Source organism: Chelonus insularis, unplaced genomic scaffold (genome assembly GCF_013357705.1).
Source record: "Chelonus insularis isolate UGA/USDA-ARS -01 unplaced genomic scaffold, ASM1335770v1 contig_94_pilon, whole genome shotgun sequence".
Taxonomy (NCBI): Eukaryota; Metazoa; Arthropoda; class Insecta; order Hymenoptera; family Braconidae; genus Chelonus; species Chelonus insularis.
The window spans coordinates 1816082-1838708 of record NW_023276783.1 but is presented as its reverse complement, the minus strand read 5'-3'; the positions used below and the strand labels follow the sequence as shown (position 1 = coordinate 1838708).

Here is a 22627-nt window from a genome sequence, read left to right as displayed (position 1 = left end):
TATGTCATCAATTAATAGCATTACTGAATTAAAATCAATTCGACGTTTATTAATTAACGTGAGTACATTTGAATATAAATCCTTGTTAAGTTGTTGTTAATTGATGTACATTATGCCAAGATACTGAGTAATCATGGAAAATGATTGTTTCTCTTTAATAATTATCTAGTTGTTAGTGAGTTAAAGTAAGAGAAAGTAAATGAGGAAAATTATTTTAAGATTTCACATCGTTTCAATGTATTTCAGTAGGAAATTTTCTGAAAATCGTAGGTGTAAGCCACAAAGAGTCATTTAATTCGCTAATTAAGGTAGCATAGAAGATAAAACCGACTGATTAAGTGAGATTAAGAGATTTCAATTGTTTTCGTGGTGTTTTAACAAACTTATTTTACTTATATGTACCTTGTTATGTATATCTTTATCCTTGCTACTTCTTTTTTCATTAATTCCGCATATCTTTATTACCAAGGTGAAAGTCAAGATTGCATGGCAGATGTGTCTACCGTAATATATAAGTCTTCTTCTTATATCAACCGTTTTATTACAAATAAAACTTTTTAAAAGTATCTTCTTACCGATTATTAAGTGATGTACATACAATCGAGAATGGATACGATTAAATTTCATGTGTCCAAATGACACGAAAATATTTTTTAAGGAAATTAATTTATGTAAAGAAGGATATTTAATAATAATTTTCTTCGTTTTATTTTTAAATTTTAATTTAAAGTATAATTAAGATTGTCATAAATTAATAAATAGAATAATCTTAAATTTCATATGCTCATTAAAATTTAATTTATTACAAATTTTTAAAAATTTTTAATAAATAAATTTTCTAATCTGATGATAATGATTTCAAGATTATCCGGAAATGAATAAATTTAATCAACTTTCATTCCAAATTAATCAAGAACATATATTTTTTTTTAATTCTTAAGATTAACTGAACAACATTATAACTCGTTATGTAATACGAGACTGATTAGTTGGCGAATCGTTGGTTTCCATTGTTACGATCTTATCTTTATAATCATTTTTCTCCTTAAATAGTGCAGATATTGTTCGTGAAAGTGTAACATTACTTCCATACTCGTTAACTGCAGTTGAACATTAAATTTGACTGTTGAAAATAAATAATCTCTAACATGAGAACATTTAAGTTAGAAATTTAAATGTCTATTTCTATTATAGATGTGCTATCTATCTTCATATGCACGTATCTAATATAATGGGCAAACCCTTAAATTGAAAAAATCGAGTTCCGTTGAATCACTGCAGTTTCACTGTTGCTTCTAACCGCGTCTAATTTCCGAAGAAAATTCCCTTGAGGCAGTTCTTATTTATGTAGTTTATCACTAAGTCTCCCACAAAATGAATAAAACTTACAACTTCTATTATTTAGCATTGAAATTTATTGAAAAGTACATTATTTTATTGATGTTAAATAATCATTTATCATTATAAAGCAATAAAATCAAATAGTCACAATGGTAGTTTCTTCAAAACATTATCTAATAGTGATAAACATTTTATTATCATTGTTTAATTGGCTGAAAATATTAATAAATTCGATGACTGGAAAAAATAGAATTTCTTGGAGGCAAAATTTCCGGTTTGAGATGTAATAACCAATTAATGTAATATTGGATTTAAATATTCAATAAATTTCTGTTTTGTCTCAAGGGATTATGTGTCTTAGAGAAAAAATAATATACATGATGCTGACACGTAAGAGATGGCATTGAGTTGCAAGATCGTTCTAGCCTTTCTAGAATAGGTGAAAGTTAGAATTTTTTTAAAGTTTTTTTGCTGTTTTGTTTATAACGGATGAATGAAAACGGTACTTCGACAGGATATTAAACATAGGTTCCGGGAAGACTGTTAGAGATCAGTCTTTCATATGTATAGTTTTTTAGACTCTAAATGAAAATTAATTAATAGTAAATGAATATTTTTGCTTCTTTGTTCTTCGGTAGTAATTTGCCATTTTTTACTCCATCATGTAATGGGTGTATAATTTCTGGTATAATGAATTGATCTAAAAAGTGTGTTAATGATAACATGATGAAATAAATTGTAAGAAATTTAATATGTATGTTTAAATATATCCTTTAATTATTCTTATTTTACAATTGTATCAAATCAATCATTTTCTGAGAAAAAATACATTATTGATATTTTAGTAGTTCTCATAACAATTTATTTTTTTCAAGTAACATTGTCGTATTGAATAGCTTCTGGGAATATGCATAAATATTAAAAAAAAATAATAATAATAGATGTCAGTTAAAATGTTTAAGGACCGTTTAAATAATCTTTAAGCTTTTCTTTGAATGTGTAATTCGATGGAAATGATAGCAACTCTCACCAATTTACTTAAGAACATTTCCTCAGGATAATTTTAGAGTAGAGATTTGTAATACCTTGATTTAAAAACATTTCTATGAATTTTGTTTTGTAAAATTTTTCCATTGTAACCTTTCAACAATTCATCACTCCAAAAAAAAAAAACTGTCACAAATGAAATAACCTTTTCTCTCAAACTCACAAAAGAGTTTACACAACATGATGATTTATTGAAATAATGTTGGATTAAATAATATTATAATCTAATTTATCAATTTGATAACATTTTCAGTGCATATGTAATATGCTAGGAGTGTGATGAAAAAAATATTTTTCATTATCTGACAGACATTTAAGAAAATTAATTGTATTAATAAATCATTCGATAATATAGTTTTAAAAATGATTGACGGTGCAATTTAAAAGAAAAGAAAGACTATCAATTCAGTGATGATGAATTGACAGGTGACAGGAGAAAAATTAGTCATTTTCTAACAAGTTATGTCTTGGGCTGCTGTTGGATATCTACATGTGTATGGCTACAGTGTTCAAAGTGTTATCGTAGTATTATATTATAGTAATATAATATAGTCAATAAAAAGATGAGTAAAGACAGGAATGAAGAACACACATGGCGGCGAGCAGTCTAGCAGCTCTCGATGCATTTACATTATTATACTACCACCATACCTACACCACACCTTATGCATATTCAGTGTGAATATACCCAGCAATTCTTGACTGTGCTGGAGTTTCTGTATACATGCGAAAAAAACTAAGATATCAAGTTTGTATGAAGCTCAACAAACTCGTTAGGATCAATTGATGGGTCAGAAAATCATGTGGTTTTTAAACTTTTCTGCAAGATTTACTTTGTCTGGCATTTTTTTTATCAATTAAATCTTGCAAATAATTTTTTTTGGAGCTTTTTAATGCTATTGAGCTAAAAGTTTGTACATATGAACATCTTCATATGTGTTTATTTAGGTGGCAAGCTGATATATACCACTCAATGATATTATTGAAAAAAATATCTCAACCTTCTAGTCTTTTTTCTTTCACATGTCATTCAATTTATTGATTTGAATAAATATATGAATATTTTTTTAATGTTTTTCTACTATTTTCTAAGGTTGTATTTATTTTTTAAATATTTTCGAAAATAATCTTCAACAAGAATCTTCATTAGCTTTCTCTTGTTACCAAGTGATTTATTTAGGGATGTTTTGAGATTTTACCTGAAATCTACGATGTTTCGATTGGGAGTCATTTACCTAGATTTTAGTATAACTTGGCCTTCTTTCTATTAGTGAAGGTGCACATTGCTATCATAAAAATAATGTAATATAACTTGAACTTTAAAACAATTTTTTTATGAAACTGACAATAAATATTAGAAGAATCTATTTTATGATTTTCTTTGTTTTCGATCAGTCTGTAAATCATCGAACAAGTAAACATAGTTTGACTTGGTGTTATGTTAAATTTTATTTATGTCTTATTATGTTATTATATTGTATACCTAATATATACTTAACTTCCCGTTCAACTTTCTCACGAGATTCATCGCACAAGCGGGTGATTAAGGGGACATGTGAGTACGCATTGCGAGTACAGATATTATTAATCTCCAATCGGTTCACTTGATCAAAAGAAAGTTGCAAATCTGTATATCGAATCATTCTAACTTGTATTGGGCGTGCACTACACAACTTCTATTATGGTGATCATGATTGAAAAAATATTTTTTTCTTCATTGAATACATATATAAATTATCAACATTCTCGTCCTTTATCGTCAGCAATAGTAGCTGTTATAAACGTTTATAGTCTTGCTGATATTATTGCATGATAATCTATTCGTGAATGATATCAGAGAATGTAATTTCAACTTAAACGTTTCAACTTCACAATGCTCCATTAAATGAATATATACATATTTTTCTTTCGTGCTTTTAGAAAATTTTATATAACTTTCCCAATTTATAATATTCACTTTTCAACATTAGATAAATCAATGAAATAAAGAATAAAATTGATTTAAAAATTAATAAAAAAAAATAGTAGCAGAATGTAATTTAGTTAATTACCATTTAATAATTATCTTACAAGATAAAATGGTTAGATAATAACATTTTCGTAATTAAAATAAGTAAGAAAATAATAAAATATTATTATGCATAGATACTTAGATAACCTAGAAGAGCAATAAAAAAAATAGTTTCCCTTCACATGACGAAACTTTTATGTAAAGGTAATTCAGGTTGAAATTTATCAAAGTCAAGGAAACCAAATGTTAATCATAAGAGAGATTGATTGCAAAACCGTATTAAATTATCAAGTGTTTGAAAATTTTTAATCTTTCTTATAATAAATTTATCCGTTTATACATATATACATACCCTTTGAAGAGAAATTTCTATAACATTTCGCATGCGACTCTGTGAAGAAAGTTAAGATTAACTATAGAAAAAAATAAATTGTTTGACAATGATTACCAGCGTCATTATCATCAACACTCAGTGTGTTCCCCTTTTCCTGCTCTGTCGCACAATTCAAATGAAAGTTATCATAGAATGGTGGTGGCACGAGAATATATCACAAGAGCTACGAGCGTGTCGAATCACTGACCCTTTGCACTCAGTAGCACATGTCCGTCTAGCAAAAGGGAATTTCATTTACGTCCTGAGTATATTGTAGCTTTCACTTCACACACAACATTCATATAAGCTACAAGTTAGATAAATAAATACCAAAAATATGTTATGTAGTTAAATGTAGTTTCGAGCTGTTGAAAAGATAATAGGAGAGATACAGTTAAAGTAATCTTTGAAACATCACTCTACTTTTGACATGTTTGACTCCTTCCTCTTCTTTTCGTTAATTAATGGATCAATACACTTTGATATTTTTTGTTGTAAATTATCCGTTATTTTGAACTTTATTTTAATACTGTTTTTCCATGAGTATATTACAGAATGATTAAAAAATGTTTCATTTTTTTCACCATGACAATGATGATTTGACAAAATTACTCAAACAATCACCTTTTATTTTTCTCACAACGGGGGGTTATTTTTTTATCCTGCATACAACTAATGCTATGTCACGCCTTTATAATGTAATTTATCCATCCATCGTCTGTATAATATAGCGTTTTCTGTTTACATCAATCGACATTATCAAACTTATAGATCAAAAGTTTGAACTTCATGAAATTAATTATTCAAAACGGACAATTCTTGTAATTATCCATCGTAGTGCAATGAAATAAAAAGCATAGTCTTGTAATTCATTCTTCATTGTACATGTCATGTACTTTCCATTTCATTTTATACAACTTTGATTGTATTTGGATAAAAATATATACAAGTTTGTCACTGGAAGAATGAAAAAGAGATTCTCGTTTCAATAAATATATTTTTTTTATATTTTCACACACTAGAACTCTCTTTATCACTGATATCTGTCTACGCGTGAGTGCACATTCATGAAAACAAACTTATAAATATCAATATAAATATTTCTGATTATTATTATAAATGAATTCATGAGAGTCGATGTCATTTAATCTTATTCAAGTTTTACTTTCTGGATAACTTAATTAACAGAGCATAGAATAATATTGCCATTTTATCAATGATCCTAGTTGTGTACTAATCTTTATACAAAAAAAAATCTATTTATTCTAATGTGCTTTATTATCAATTTTCTACTAAACTTTCTCACGATTGACAAATAATCATTATTAAATATTTTTTAAATCAATTTTATGATAATCAAATATTATTTTTGTGACATTTATTGTTTATCATATCATCAATAATAATTATTATCCTCTTTATGATAATAATTTAATTTTTTTAACATTATAAAATATTATTCTGTCTCTTGGTTTTATATATAAATGAATTTGATTATTAACATTTGTCATGAATTTAACGGAAGTAAAACCAACAGACACTATTACTGGAAGTTTAAGTTTACTGTAGTAAATTGGACGCTCACATAAATACTGCGGTCGTTGGCTTTTCACATTTATTTTTGTACAATTATTACTTGCATACTACTTTATGTGCTTTTAACAATTCTCTTTTGTGAAGAAAAATATCATTTATGTCCTCAATATTCATCTTCATTTTATTTGTAAATAAATTGAAGAATTAACGTTATGTTTATGGCATGAATGAGTTTGCAGAAATTAACAAAATATTTTTTTGATGGAGTAAATAATTTATTGTAATTACTTGAGACATCTACGAATCAAGTTTAGTCGAAATTATACACAGGACATTTTGAATTTTTGGTTTCTCTTTTTATTTATTTCCAGGATGTAAATGAGCTAACTGAACAGACAAACATTTAGATTTACAACTTTCTAGAAAATAATTTTTTATTCTAGAAATTTTTAAATTCAACGTTTCACCAAAATCCGTTATATTTAATTTTTTTTTTTCGTCATACCAAAACCGATACTTTTCTTATCGCTCAAATGATAAGTAAAAGGTTACAGTTGTGTGGTTTCCTGTGTTCATGTCTGACGGAAGCATTATTTACTTCTCTTGACTTGTAATGATAAAAAGAAAAGTCTTATCTTTTTTTAAAATCCAGATTCTTAATCATACACCATCCGCACACCATTTCAACTTCTTTGTGTTTATAATTGCTCAACTATTAAATACAGGATAATTTATTAAATAGCTTTTTCTTCATCATTGTTTTGTTTGTGTTAAAAAAAAATTTCATCATAGAATGATGATTGTCATATTTTTAGTTGTGATTGTTAATTGTTATTCTTTTCTAACTGAATATAATAAATGAAGTTTAATTCAGTAAAGTGTCATGATAAGATCTGTCAATAAAATTCGATTAGATTAAACAGCGAGAAATTATTGGAGCTTTATAACTGTTATCAACAGAAAGTCAAAACCAGTCTTCAAAATGACTTGTAAGTCAATCTATAGTTTTGTTTACTTTGTAACACTTTTAGTTTTGACAGAATGTCTACCCCAATCAGTGTGGGATGTATCTAATAGCTTACCTGATGAATACATGAATTTAATTTCTAATTCTGAGTCGTCGAAAGTTTATGGAAAAGAAATTAAAGATTGGCATCCAAAAAAAAGGAATAAAAAAACTTTATTTCCCATTACAAATCGACGGTGTAATAAATATTCACTTGAAAACATTTCGGAGTTTTGTCATATTATTTTTAAACTTGAGGAACTTAACAATTTATTACCCACGTTACAGTATTTTGTAGTAAAAGAAAGTAAGTTTTCACTTAATGGCTTTTTTTTAAGGAAAATAATTATAACCTTTTCCTTGGTGATGATAAAATAAATTGTATTTTTAGATTCACGTGTGAAGATAGCTTTTAATGGACCCGATAAAATGAATCAAAAAATTTCATTAGATTCATCTGAAATGTGTAATAAGAAATCTAAAGAGTCATTAACGATAGCATGCAGGTTTTTGAATAAATTAAATGAACTAAAAGAGCTTTTAGAAAAATACCATCCTATGTTTCTGAAAAAAATGGTTCAAATAATACCGTTTGATTTAAAGTTGAAAAACCCGGTATTAAAATATAGTGCTTCAATAGAGAATGAAAAAATATTTCAGAATTCCACCAGGAATAAAATTAAACCCAAACCTGGCATTCATAAAAGAAGACCTGATATCCAAACAAAGGAAATGTATCGACAATCAAAAATAGTGTAACAAAGTCAACTAGAAAGATTTCAGTAAAAAGTAATTCACGTCATTGAAAATTTTTTAAAATCAAAAGCATTTGCAAAAAATTTGCTTCTGCAATATATAATCAATCGTCTATAAAACTTTAATTGAGAATTGCACATGACAAGGCAATTACAGAGCTGTCATAAATAAAATGGTTCTTTCTAATAGCATATTGAAATATAAAACTTCTAGAATACTTTAGTTGAGTCTATGTTAAATCGAAATAATGGAGTTAAGTAAAGAGAAACTTTTAAGATTTTTGTTTCTCTTCTGGACACTAGAACATAATACAATTGCAATACGTGATAGATATCAACATCATTCAGTTTATACTAATGGATCCAATCCTAATCGTTATCATTCGACAGAAAGTCATTGGAAACACATGGGTGATTTTTACATTTTTATCAACTAGATATTTTTTGGAAATCTATTTTAACAATAGTCAATAGTTTCAGCTTCAATGTCGAATAATTTCAAGATGCGAGACACGAAAAATGTTATAGTTAAGCGACATTATGCTGTAAATTTTAGAATATTTCGTGAATTTATGCACAGGAAAGCTAATCATTTACAAAAAATCAAGACGATAAACAATAATTTCCATAATTATACTAACAACAACTACAATACAAGGTAACTCAGTGTAATATGCTTAACTTGATGAGAATATTACATTAGAAGCAGTTATTTTTTAGCTTCATCGAAAATAGAAGATTCGAGTGTGCCTACACAGATGAAGACCATTGTGCATTGAAACTTCGTTACATTGTACAACAGAGATGTGTACTATTTATACAAATAAAACTTGCACTTGGACTACTTTTTGATCGATCAACTTTGCTTAGTCAATACAGAGGTCATGCATCAACTATTAAAGATTTAGAAGAGTTGCTTAACATAGTGATAGATCATATGAGAGATGTCAATTTGCAGCTTGAAAATGCCCTAGCTGGTTCTGATTTACCAAATTTAGAATTGATGGATTATTTTCTTTCATTTCCTACTTTATCACCTCCAAAAATTACAACAACAACAGCGTTATCGACAACGACCACTACATCAACGACTACTACAACTACCACCACCACCACCACAACTACCACTACTACAACAACTACGACTACCACCACCACAACAACTACTACCACCACTACAACAACAACTACTACTACTACTACTACTACAACGACTACTACTACAACAACGACCACTACGACTACTACAACGACGACGACAACAACAACTACTACTACAACAACAACAACCACTACACCTCCTCCACCTACAACAGAGTTGATAACAACTACTGAAATGACGAGCACAGTTGATGACTGGGCTGAAGGTTGGCCAGTACCAGAACTTATTTTTCCATTCCCATTTACTCATCCTTCAACAACTACAACAACTCCACCACCATTAATACAAATGACTACAGCTCTTAGAACAACGACAGAAGAAACAACTGTGCCATTAGATAATTTTGGAGCACCTGTACTTGGGTGGAACCAAAGAGAACTTCATACTTTATATCCCTTCTGAAAAGTAGATAATTAATACTTGGAAAAATAATTGATTAATTTGATATATTTAAAATAATGTAAAGATGATAATTTTTGTAACAATTTTTCTTATGATATAATTTATTAGAATTTATTTAATATATGTTTGTGTATCGTTTGTAAGATTGTTATTCAATGCCAAGTACAAGGTATAAAAAACGAATATCATAAGTAAGCCTCGACTTGACATGTCATTTTCTATTCTTTGAGAGCATCCTCCCACGCATTAATCGAGTAAATCTTGAGATAATTTTATGATAATGCCAGTAAGTGCGTGGGTACGTCTTGTCTTTGTGGTACCAATTGTATACGTTCATTCATCTGTCGTAATCCTGCAGTTTCCATAGTACCATCGTCCACATCTTTCCTCTTTATCTTCTTATTCTTTCTCATTGTTGGGGAGTGTTATAAAAAAATCATTAAAAGTGAGGGGAGTAAAAAAGAGTAGAAAAACTTATTAGATGACTAATACATATATACATATCACACACAGAGCACAGTGGACATGGGTCAATGACCCGTACTTAATTTTCCCTTTATCTTTTGACCTGATCAACCTTAAGCAGAGGGCGACAGTGGATAGTATTTATGGTGCATATACTGAAGGTTCTTATCAGCAAGTACATAAGGTTTTTTACAAGCAGTAGAAAATACGTCTATGTATTTAGGTAATGTTTCAGTTGTAGAATGTCCTAGATGTACTTGTATTTTTAGTTTAATTCATATATTGTGTATAAAAATTTCTGCAAAATTGAATTTAGTTCCAAACAATACTTCTCGATGATTAATCATCATGAATAACCTACAAAACTGTGTGCTAATAAATTATTCACATCTTCAAAATGCTTTAAAAAATGATAAAAATTTATTCAACAATTTTACTTAAGCAGTATGAGTGAATTCAAATTGTTCTTTTTTTTGTTTCCAGGTTCTACAAAAAGACATCGAAGCACACGGTAGAATAGTGAATTCCATCGTAAAATTGAGCGAAAGAGTAGCAAAGCAACACAAGTTATCATCATTATCATCATCAAATCAAGAGGATCAATCAATTCGTCAGGTTCAAGCAATTCGAGTAGCTCGAACCTTAGAACGCCGTTGGCATCTTCTCTTTTTGCGTGCTCTAGAATGGCAATGTCATATCGAGACTTTAGCTACACGGATTCGTAATAAGGTAAATTTATTTTACAATCTTTTTTTGTGTTATTATAACATTGTAAGTAATCACATCGAATTAAAGTGTTGAATCATAAAGAGCCTGGTACGGTTATGATACTGTTTCTTAACTTGCCGCAAGATAAACGGTTCTACCCTTGCTTATGTATACCCATTAATACGAATATAGTAAGTAATACATAAGAACAACAGAGAGTATAGTAAAAAATATAGACATTTTAACTACAAGTCATGCACTCATCATTTCGCCTTTCAACACGATTCTCTTAAGAGTTGGGGCTCGTTAAAATAATCCTTTTGAGTTTCAGAATCACATGCTATGTACTATAATTCATAAATCATTCAAGGCGGAAATGGAGCGTAACAGATAGAAACAGCCTTCTATACAGCTTCAGTCTTTTTTCTCATCATCAATCGACTTGACTCCTCTTATAAAATGAAATTACTTTAATTTTTCGTAAACCTTTATTTTACCAATTGCAGAAAATCTTTATTCACATGGAGTACATCAAATATTCATTTATTCAAATCAAAGTGCATCATTATGTCATTAGATGATGCAATTTCTCCAAGACCTATTGCTGGATCAAACTGTATTTATTTACAGATTAACTGGCAATCTCAATGAATTAGTGTTGATTGTCTTATTGGCATATATTATACTGATAGATCGTTGACTCGAATCCTAATTTCCAATAGCCAAGATCACGCAAAGCTTCATGCCATCCATTGAAATCGAGTTTGCGTGCTTTGGATAAATTATAATATAATTATTCTATGTCGTTATTTAATGATAAAGCAATTAAATATCATACAGATGCATTCATATTTTTTTGTTTGTCTTTAAAAATTTGCTTTCATCTGCATTTTTATTTTCGTGTGCCTCGTGCATCAATGTTATTATTTAGTTCATAGAAATGACTGAAACAAATTAGTTCAAGTCGTTGCTCTACAAATGTTAAAAAGTGTTTAAAAATTGTTTTTAAACTGTCATTAGAAAGAATGATTTTAATTGACAAGTTTTAATGGTTTTCCAGTTAATTTATTCGCATTGTTTTGTAATAGCTATAAATATTTGTTAGCTTATTATGTCACAACAATGTTCTCACCCTTTATTTTTATAACAAAAAAATGTCCAATCATCAGAATAAATTTTATATAACGTAACTACATAATGTATGATAAAAATAATAATAGACTATGTATGAGAAATCGTGAACATTGTAGAACACATGTCCTCACGTGATGATGTCCTATCATTCAATTTTCAATACCTGCAGGTGGTGGCAGTTAATCGTTATGATTGTTCAGATATTTTTATTTTATTTCATTTCCAAGGTATATATTATGAATGTATAAGGACAAATGATAGAGGTCGATTGTCTGTAACGTATGTTTATGTTTTTATACAGGTAATTTCCTGTAAATGTAATGTACGGGAAATTGACGAAATTTATCACAAGTTGCCGTTATTTGTCACCTGATAAATTTGACCCAATTCATGACGATGAAATAACTTAAATAAGAAGAGTGAACAAGTCCACTTGTAATTCGCACGCTCGACTTGATCTTCGTGGTCATCCTGACTGCATTCTCTTCAGTAAAATGGGCTGTTTTGCTTGCATTTCACTTACAATGTTAAAACTCTAGTCTGCTCTAATTTTGTAGCTAACGGATACGATTATTTACTCCATCTAATGTATAATATATTATTGCCATTAATGTTTATTTTACAAAAGCAACGAACAAAAGATGGACATTTTATGCTACAAATTGATGTTGCTCTCAATCTATTAAACTCTAATTGCTCGGTATCTCAACCAATAAAGTAATCTATATCTGCTACTTCAAATATTTCTTTATCTATTTTAACTTTGATTTCTCGAATAATATTGATTTTTACTCATTTAGATATTTTGTTTTTTAAAAGTAAAATATTTTCAATTAATTTATCATCATTAACTAGGAACTGAAATTTAATAAATTATAAAGTAAAGTAAGAAAATATTGTTATGAGGGTAGAATTATGAAAAAATTTTTCTCACACCTTGAATTTATGTGAACTTGTTTGGGACTACTCCAGCACACCTTTAAATTTAATACTGTTAACTTGGCTAAGCCTGAGTAGTCCTCACCTTACCTTCTGATAATCTTTCGTTTTAGCTATTGTTCATTTTGCCAATGACCGTTTATCCGGAAACTCTATGTTACTTTCGTATACCTGGCATACTGTACCTTCACTAACCGTAGGTTAACCATAAACATCATGTTGGCCATAATAAAAGTATGTACAAGTGCATCCATTGTATACTGTACAAATACTTGCTGAATTATTTGTCAAGTGTATTTAGTATTTACAATTAATATTTTATTTTATATATTTGATAAATATTAAACAATTATTTATTTATCACTCTTAGTTATTAATTGTTCTTGACAAGTCAGACTCTTGTTTAAACGTTTGAAAACACTATTTTTTAAAATCTTTATCTTTACTATCTTTATAACATCATAAGTTTCATCTGTAATATGACTTTTCAAAGTCACTCAGACTATCTTTCTTGAATCTTTGACTGTCACTGCTTCTACATACATTTTCTTAGTTTTTGAGCCTTAAGACAAATTATTCTATTTCTTCTCGATCTTTACGGTAAGGCTAAAAAAAAATGGGAAAATTTTTTAGTACAAAAAAACTAAATTTAAAGAATATTCGAAATATATAGCATTGGATATTCTCAAAGAACTTGAGAAAACATTTTTTTATTGTTTTATTAATACAGGATAATCGTATGAAATGTTAAAATGTTCTGACATTTTGCCTTATATAGATGTATAGGAAGCATGTATATAGATGTATAGGATTAACGTTCAAGTGTTGGTTAAAGTAACCTGACTAAACTAAGTTCTGTAAACTTTGCGATGTGAAGAATAAATTGTTAAAGAGCATTACTCGTTTTGCCTTCTTATTTCTAATACTTGAAGATTATTTAGGTTAAAGAATCTATAGATGAGATTGAAAATATTAAATATAAAACATAGTTTCTTCTTTAACATTCTTATACCTGTCACATCTGTTCGTTAGGATTTGGATTTCATTTACTCGAAAATTCTTCTCCGAATAAGGATATTCCATCAGGTCATGCTGTGTTCCTTTTGGCAATTTAAATTTATTACTTTTATGCACTTTTTCCTGTACACCTTAGTATAAAAAGCAGGACCTACCTAGTTTACTTGGTACCCATATCCTACGTATACCGTACTCCAACATTTTTCTGCTGTACCTCATAAACTCATCCCTTCTGTTGACCTGATTCTTAACTGTGATTGGTCGGATCCAGCTTTGAATTTTTGAGAATCCCTGTTCCTTCTACTTACAATCATAGAAAACTTGAGGGAGAATAATTCTACAATCTTCAGGTATATTCCGTTCTTTAAGTTCATGCCTACTTCAGTTGCTTTCGAGCTCGCCCACACACCGCTTCGGTGTTGTGAGGTTCTTTCCCAATATATATTTCCTAATCAGTAAGCCAAAAAAAAAAGAAGAAAAAATGTATCGGTGTTTGTCTGATTGCGTAGGTTTTATTAAAGTTTAAATATTAGTTTAAAATTTTTAATCAAACAGTTTCTATTGATATTCATTATTAAATATTTAAATTTCAAATCGTCAAGAAGCGGTCGTTAACATAAGTGCGTGTTCTTTCACTTGTTACGCGTTATTAATTTTTATTTTTACTTGTTTTACAGAGTATAGTGCCATGCCGATGTAGCAGTGATAGTGATGAAGAGCCAGTAACCAAGCAACCACGCTTGAGTCGAAGACAATCTCGAGAATCTGGCAACGGAGTCGGTCGTGGTCACATTAGAAAATCGAGTCTAACAAAACGTGCGATTCCATCAAGACGGCGAAATCGTGAAGCTGGTGTTACTTCGAGCTGTTCCGACAGCGATATGTCATCTGGAAGTCGAAATAACGACGAAGAATCTTATTTTGAGGTAAAAAATTATCCAGTGAAACCAATTTTTATAATATAAATTAATAATTTAATTAATAAAATACTAAAATTTGACGTAATTATGTAAACGAGTACGTCATACATTTTTAAGTGGAAAATGATAATAAATGATTTTTTATAATTCAATCAAAAATTAAATTTTTCGATGTATTTATATTTTTTTAGGACGACTTAGAACAGTTTTCAGTTACGGAATCGAAAGTTCTAATTGGCCAGAACATTGATCAACGTTCTGATTGTGTAGAACACGGAGATCAAGGTGAGGAAGGTGATATTGAAGAAGGAGAAGCAACAGACGACGAAATGCCTCCGACACTTGATCCGGTAACCACTTCAGTAACTGATGAAATTGATGGTATCACCAAGAACACACATGCGGTTTCCCAGGCTCCATTACAAAACTCTAAGATTTTTGATGAATACTCCAGTTACAATACTTCTGATCGTAAATCTAAAAATTATGCTACTTTTTATTTCAAACACCGAGATACTGATTCAGAAGCCGATGTGGACCAGAATCAGAATGAAAATGAATGCGAAAATGACAATGGAGGAAATGTTGAAGAATCTTCAGAAGAAGAGTGGACTTATACAGCAACATCGCCAGTAGAAAAGAATTCAGTGGTTACGATGGAAAAGAAGAGAACTAACGTAGTTGTTCGTTTGGATTTTGGTGAAACAACTGTTGAGAAAATAAATAATTATGAGTGTACATTGGTTGAAGAAGAAAATTCAACACTCAAAGAGAATAAAAATGAATTGGAAAGGAAAGAGAAAGAATTGAAACAATCAGAAGATTGTGAAAGTGAAGATGATACGCGGAATAATATTAAAAAATTAATTTCTGATGTTGAAAAACTTGTGAGTGAAGAGGGCCGTAATAAAATTTCCAAAAACTTCCCCGAACTTTTTATCCGGAATTCAAGCCATCAGGATCATCGTGCCAAGTATTCAAGAGTTAAAGAATGGCTCAAGGTCAACTCAAGACATGAGAGTGAAGAAAATAGTCCATCAAAGGTAAAAATTTTTTATGACCTTATTTGATGTATCTAAAAATTTTCCCAGCTTACGTGAAATCTTAAATAACTAAAAATGCTCTTAAGTTATTTGTTCTCATACAGCACATTATAAAAAGAAAGATCATAAAATTAAGGATTAAGGTGAAACTTGAAATCATAAAATACAAAGTAAAAGAATGAACACGTGAACTAAAATTACATTAGCGCTTTGATAATATTTTGCATGCTAAGCATTGCTTGATCTATTATTTAGTACTACTCAACCGAGCAAGTTATAATTGGAACACTTGCCAATTGCGCTAGCAAATCCAATCCGATTGAACTCTCGGCCATTTTTAATGATTGGCAAAATCTCTGATAACATGGTAGTTTATATTCGATTAAATAATTTTTTTCTTATATCAAATTACAGAATTGGCAGCCATTGGATAGCTGTGATGCAAGCGGTGAATATACAACAGGAGAGTCAGATATAGAAAAACAATCGGATTCTTCAGAAGATTTACAAAGCAGCATTGCGACCTATCGGCTTGGATCTGTGTCACATTCAGTCTCTCAAGAAACATTTAAAGAATCAGATAAAACATCAGCAAATGAAGGAAATAATTTGATAACTCCAGTCGACGCGAGTACTCCTCGAGTAATTATGCGAACAAAGAAGAAGTCTAACGGTCCACGACCGTGGAGTGTTTCTTGTGTGTTTGGACAAATGAATTCAAATGTCAATGCGGATATCTCACAATTTTCTATTTCTGAAACTGCTTTGCATCAACTTGTTACAAGTCCACCAACTAAATCTGCTTCTTTAGATGCTACGTAAGTTTATTTTACTTATATTTTAAATTAAATTGTGAATAATTTTTTTATATCGTTAAACTGATATTAATACTAGTTGAATACTTGAAAATAATTTTTTTCAATTGTGCTTACAGAGAGTCCAATGCTGATTTGAACAATTCATCGACAACAATGTTGGAAGAGTCAGGACGTTCAGTTCGTAACAGTTCATTGAGGAAGAAAAAAATGAAGTTACGAAAGAAGACCTTGGTAATTTTTTTAATTATCTATTACAAATAACTATTATTTACGAGTAATATACCGTCATGTATATTATCTTGGGCAAAAGTACACAGAATTATATGTATTAAAATATTACATCTACCTGATAATTCTTAGAGAGTAATTATCAGCGTAGGTTAGTGATAATTACTTTAGAGTCATGTGAATTAGATTTTGAACTTGACATATTATGTTGATGTTTAATTTGCCAAAAAAAATTCGTAATATACGGAAAGATAGAAAATTAATATTTAATTATTTTAAAGTAGGTTAGTTATATATTTTTTTTAAATTATTTCTACAGAGTCGCAAAAGTGAATCTGGTTCTGATGGAATTAATGGTATTTCCGGTGGAAGTGATGGAAGCTCAAGTCATCAAAATCGCTCAACTAGGAAACAAAGTGATAGTCGTATGCGATTAAAGAAACTTGACTGTCATCGTTGCGTAGTGTCGCTTGTAACTCATGGCTCGACAATCGCGTGTCACTTACACAATGAAGGTATTGACAAAGGCTATGTTGGAAATCCACCACCATCAATTAAATTAACTTGCTGTACACCGGATCCATCGTCGGGTGACACTGAAGAGAATATCGCCTGTCGAAAGCGGATTTTCATGAATGATATTAATAGAAAACAGTTAATCAGTCCGATTGATAGTGACATCGAGAAGAATAGTTTGGGAAATAATTCATTTTCTGAACAAGCATGGGATAGTTATCAAGAAAAATATATGAGCGAACCTTATAGTGAAGTAGCAGATGTTGAAACCGCTCGCAAACTTCTTGATTTCGGAGATGATTATCGTAACTTCTTGGACAGCCAATCTGATTGTGCTTCAAGCTTGAGTGCAGTTCGATGCTACTCTCCTTTATTGCTCAACAAAAGAGTTAACTCTGTATGTATTTATTTTCGTATTTTACATTATTATAATAGCATATTATTGGTTAAATTTGATTTACTGATTGTTTTTAAATTTTTTACTACAGGAAAATAAGAGTAACTCTTCAGAAGACAGCGATAGTGATGCTGAGAACTATCGACGTGTGGTCGAAAAATCTTATAATAAATTACTAGTCATGGAAAATTATTTTTCTTGTGCCAACAATAATTCGAAAATTATTCAGGACAATGTATGTATGAATGATACCTTAGAAAGTACGGAATCATTTGATATGCCTGAACATACTGGGGACAGATTCAAAAAGTTGTTACAATGGCAAAGAAACATATTAAAATGGATTAAAAAAATCATATCATTTGTCTTTAAGACCATTAAGACAATGACAAGACACGTTACAAGATTTGCTTTTTGGGTTTTTAGTCGAACTAAAAATCATAAATTCCCAAAAATTTTGTTGACATTTTTAAAGATATAGTTTATGTTTTATAATTTTATGACGACTGGTTCTATCATTAATAACATTGACACTAAAATAATATATTTTCTTTTATTATTTGTTTTGACAATTTTTTATATGAAAAAATAAAAACAAAATTAACATAACTAACGAAATGCGCTAACCTTTCCTTTCATTTACCCCAATCGAAACCCTAAAATTCATTTATGTATTAATTTTAAAAAATATTGCGATCATACTAATTAAGATATAATATCATTAAAATTTTCTAATTAACGAATTAGATAAGCTACTATGATACTTTGTATAGTTATAACAATATAATCTGTGGTTGGTATAAGAATTACTAATTGAGGTATGGTAATCTTGTCATTAATCTCCCGTATATAAATATTTAATTTTCTAATACCGAATATTTGAGATAATAATTTACATATTCTCAGCTAACCGCTTAGAAACTTATGCACAAGATGAAATTAAGTTATTTAGTACATTATACTTGACATACTGACGTCCTCATTAAATAATATTGTTATTGTATAGAAGAATCGAATATTTTATTATATTATGTAATGACATATAATTTATGCATGTAGAAATTCTAAGAAGCCTATTTAATTATGTTTTATAGATTTATTATTTTAAAGCATACTCGATTATGATATAATAATAATACTGGTTGAATTTATTTGAATTTATTCGATTCCACTGTACAGTAGCTGCTTAATTTACTCATAAAAAATAAGATCTGGTTTTTATTAAAAGATAATTGAAATGAATTATTACAGATCGATGTCAAATATATATGCAAAGAAAACATCAAATGTCTGCAAATGTTGGTGGAACCAAACAGGACAATTGGTGGAAAAAATTTAAAACAAGTTCGTGGTGAGTACGATAATAAAGAAAAACATTATTTATCGTTGGCTTTATTATCATATATTGCTGTCGGATTGATAACTGCCTTTAGTGGTTTTATATTTTTTTTTCCTTTGTAATCTAAATCATCGCGATAAGAGAATATCTGGTCCAATTCAATATTAACATTTTAAACCCAGTGAAATAAAGACTGACTTGTTGTAGATAATATATCATTGTAGAATAAATTATTATATATTGCTATAGTAATTTGCACTATTATCTTTATTTTAACTTATCGATGAGTAGAGGCTTTTTATTTTATAGGTTTTTTTTGCTTATGTGATACTATAATTTTTAAATTGATTTTTAACTTGTTGACATTGTATGTAAATTTTTTTATTAATAAATTTTCTGCTTATGCCTTATTAACAATTTATTTTTCTTCACTTACTGCACTGCTTTTTAATTTGTAGTTACTTTTTTTTTTGATTGGTAGATTTAGATGAGAATTTATAGATTGAATCTTGAACTTTCTAAATCAAAAAATATTTTTTCCCCAATCAATTATTCAGCGGAAGATAGTAGGAGTTTTTAAAGCTTATTATATCACACTTTTTAATGCAATGAATAATAAATATCAATAGAATATAATGAAAAAAAAGAATAGTTGAGTAATAGGTATTAGAGTTAAAAAAAATACGTAGGTGTGTTAAATGTTGAAAAACATGATTGGATTTGTGCGCCTTCAGTAATACTCTACACCCGTTTACTTTTCATACATATAGTTTTAGTTTTAGAAGTCTCTCAACCGCCAATGTCAACGGATAGATAAAATATTTATTCATACGCAAACAAATGTTGAACATTGTAGTTAAATTTAGAGTCTTCATATACTTGATTAAATTCATTGTGTAGAATAATTCTATTTTAATTAATCTTGATCGTAATCGTTTTCCGTTCAATTTTTAATCAATTTGTTTTTATACTTAGTGTATTCTGTCAAGTGGAACCTCTCAATTCCCTCTCTTTTTTCTGTGTTAAAAAGTGAACAATCAAGTGCTTCTTATTATTTGATGAGTTCAATCTCTGGGCTTTCTCCAACACACTACTTACTTGTGTTCCTACTAAGATGCTCAGTTGAATGTCTAAAACTATGGTGATCGCATCAGTTGATTTCTTATCATTGGCGATAAATAACTCGATTGAAATAAAAAATTGCCCATTAAATTGATAGAGTTAAATAATCATTATAAAGTGAGAAACATTTAAACACCAATTGTGCAGTAGTTTTTCACATAATTATATTATGATAGATTTTATATGAAAGCATAAAAAATAGAATTATTGACGGTTATTATTTGAAGATAAGTAAACAAATTCTGATGATGCACCAAAACGTTGTGCAAACAATGTTTGTCCAAACTGATATTACTGCAAATGATTTACGTGAAAATACTTTCTCCGGTGATACAGGTAAATTCTCATAGTTATCTTTTTGTTGGAAATAAAAATATCGTGTGCAAATACGTTCAAGGAACTTTTGCCAATTGTCCAAACAGAAAATATGATCTAATTAAATTTTTTCTTACTTGATTAATTTACGAATAAATGATTTATATTTCAATTCAATTGAATTAATTATAAAAAATTGAAATACTACAGATCTTTGTAGAAAACCTAGTTAGTCACCTTTTGTTACTTTTGAGTAGAATTTAAAATTTGCAACCTTGAGCTCAATCGATTTGTGTGCTTCCTACCATTTATATTTATCTGCTTGTCTCACGTAATAACAATAGAGTAATATGTGTTAGGCCGATTGTAGGAGCTATGAGAACTAGTCAAACAAATTATGTAAAGTGATGACTCTCTGGGTGCAGCCTTATCAAAAATCCAATCGGTTCCCTCCATTATAATGTTGCATATAGAACATTTGATTAGTTAATTGTTATTATTAATCTCTCATTACTTTAAATTATGTTTAATAATCATTTGTATATAATAGATGAAAAATTATTTTAATAGAATATAATTAAGAACTTGTTATAAAATTTCTAAAACTATAAAGATACGGTTTTTGTTAATTATTTCCTCTTTTGTGTAATTATTTTCTAAACAAAAAATTACTCTCGGATAGAAAAAGTGTGAATCTTTCACTCTGATTTCTCCTTTCACCGATTTTAAATCGGCAAAAAATAATGAAGATCGCTAGATCAAGTTGAGATCAGCTGTTGCAACATGGCGGTATCATGAGTCATTTTGCAGCAGTTTCTTCAAGTGTAAAAAATACATTCATGTAACTTTTAGTAGTGGTAGTAGTAATAGTAGTTGCTGAGTAGTTAAAGTGTAATAATTAAGTAAAAATAATTGGTTACGAGGTACAACAAAGCATGAACGTGAAGAAAATATCTCTTTTTTAGTTGCTTACTTTCTTTTTCTTTTAAATAAATGAATATATAGGTATATGAAATGTTTATCTTCACTCTTCCGTTATAATAATTATAGACTGTGGTGAAAAAAAATCAACTTACAGTCAGATAATTAAATTCAAGTAGATGAGATATCTTTTATATTTTGTTTTAACACCTTATGATATCAATTATAATTTTTTCTTATCTCCGGTTTGTATTTAGAATAATTTCCATTATTATATATTAATGAATTTTTCTTTTTCTAGGTTTAACTGAAAGATGGAAAAATTTGTCTCACAAAGTGGAAGAAATCCAAAGAGCTAATGCTCTTCAACGAGAAATAGCAGCTTTACACTTAGAATTCAGAGCCCTTGGTGAAAAATTGATTTCATATGAAATTGCTATAGAGCCTGCACATGTCCTTGAAAATAATATACACCAAATAACGGTAAGTTGACCAATATTTATTCTCATTTTTGAATTGAACATAAAATCCTGTTATTCAAATTCAAATAACATTTCTGCCCTTTTTTATCCAATGAACTTGACACTTTCTTCTTTATCGACTTTATCTGTTTTACCGCACGATATAAACATTAGTAACATTATTGATAGTCGGTAATGCAGTTTAAAAATATTCAAATGGACAAATTAACATTCTTCAGAGAAGTTATATAATTTTAATTCTTTTCACTATATGGAATCATAATTTTCCAACATATGACAGTAATAAATATCGTTGATGGCCTACATAGAATAATATAAAAATGTAAATTGTGTGAAAAAAAATTACTTAAACTAATTAGAACTTAGAAAAGAATTATAATAGCTAAGAATAGTACAAATCTAAAAGAGTAACAATATTTAAGAAGGAGAATTTCAACAATAATAGAAGGAGATAAAATAGTATGAATGAGAAAGATAGCAAGAGTGGCGTAAAAGCGTAGTCGTGTTGCACGTACGCTCGTCGGGAGAAGACGTGCTCAGCATGGCAAAACTACACAGCGAGAGAGTAAACCCGTCCAACCCTGTAAGTTTCATCCCCTGCTTGCAAAACTCACTTCACCCTCTTTCTAC

The 22627-nt window shown here is 29.1% G+C and overlaps 2 protein-coding genes across 4 annotated transcripts in view; both read left to right on the top strand.

The window, feature by feature from the left end:
* klar (klarsicht) overlaps nt 1-22627 on the top strand; it is a 43644-nt gene that overhangs the window by 11859 nt on the left and 9158 nt on the right. For both annotated transcript variants that reach the window (XM_035093287.1, XM_035093288.1), the window contains exons 8-16: nt 10582-10827; nt 14574-14822; nt 15008-15859; nt 16274-16677; nt 16794-16908; nt 17225-17818; nt 17910-18053; nt 19070-19169; nt 21817-21998. In XM_035093287.1, coding sequence (XP_034949178.1) covers nt 10582-10827; nt 14574-14822; nt 15008-15859; nt 16274-16677; nt 16794-16908; nt 17225-17818; nt 17910-18053; nt 19070-19169; nt 21817-21998 — 2886 coding nt within the window. The remainder of the gene's footprint in view (nt 1-10581; nt 10828-14573; nt 14823-15007; nt 15860-16273; nt 16678-16793; nt 16909-17224; nt 17819-17909; nt 18054-19069; nt 19170-21816; nt 21999-22627) is intronic.
* On the top strand, nt 7210-9139 carry LOC118073013 (uncharacterized). Of its 2 annotated transcripts, XR_004691054.1 has the most exons (3): nt 7210-7621; nt 7706-8480; nt 8544-9139. XR_004691054.1 is itself a non-coding variant. In XM_035093289.1 (2 exons), the coding sequence occupies exons 1-2, from the start codon at nt 7291-7293 to the stop codon at nt 8071-8073; spliced, it is 699 nt and encodes a 232-aa protein (XP_034949180.1). In that variant the 5' UTR covers nt 7210-7290; the 3' UTR covers nt 8074-9139. The 2 variants fall into 2 exon arrangements, 1 of the variants encoding a protein (XP_034949180.1); XM_035093289.1 differs by having other exon boundaries at nt 7706-9139.

What these genes read in the sequence shown, in the direction of transcription:
- LOC118073013 (XM_035093289.1), top strand. Translation starts at nt 7,291, where the DNA reads ATGACTTGTAAGTCAATCTATAGTTTTGTTTACTTTGTAACACTTTTA. An exon ending in GTATTTTGTAGTAAAAGAAA is followed by an intron (nt 7,622 to 7,705) that starts GTAAGTTTTCAC and finishes TTGTATTTTTAG; the next exon opens with ATTCACGTGTGAAGATAGCT.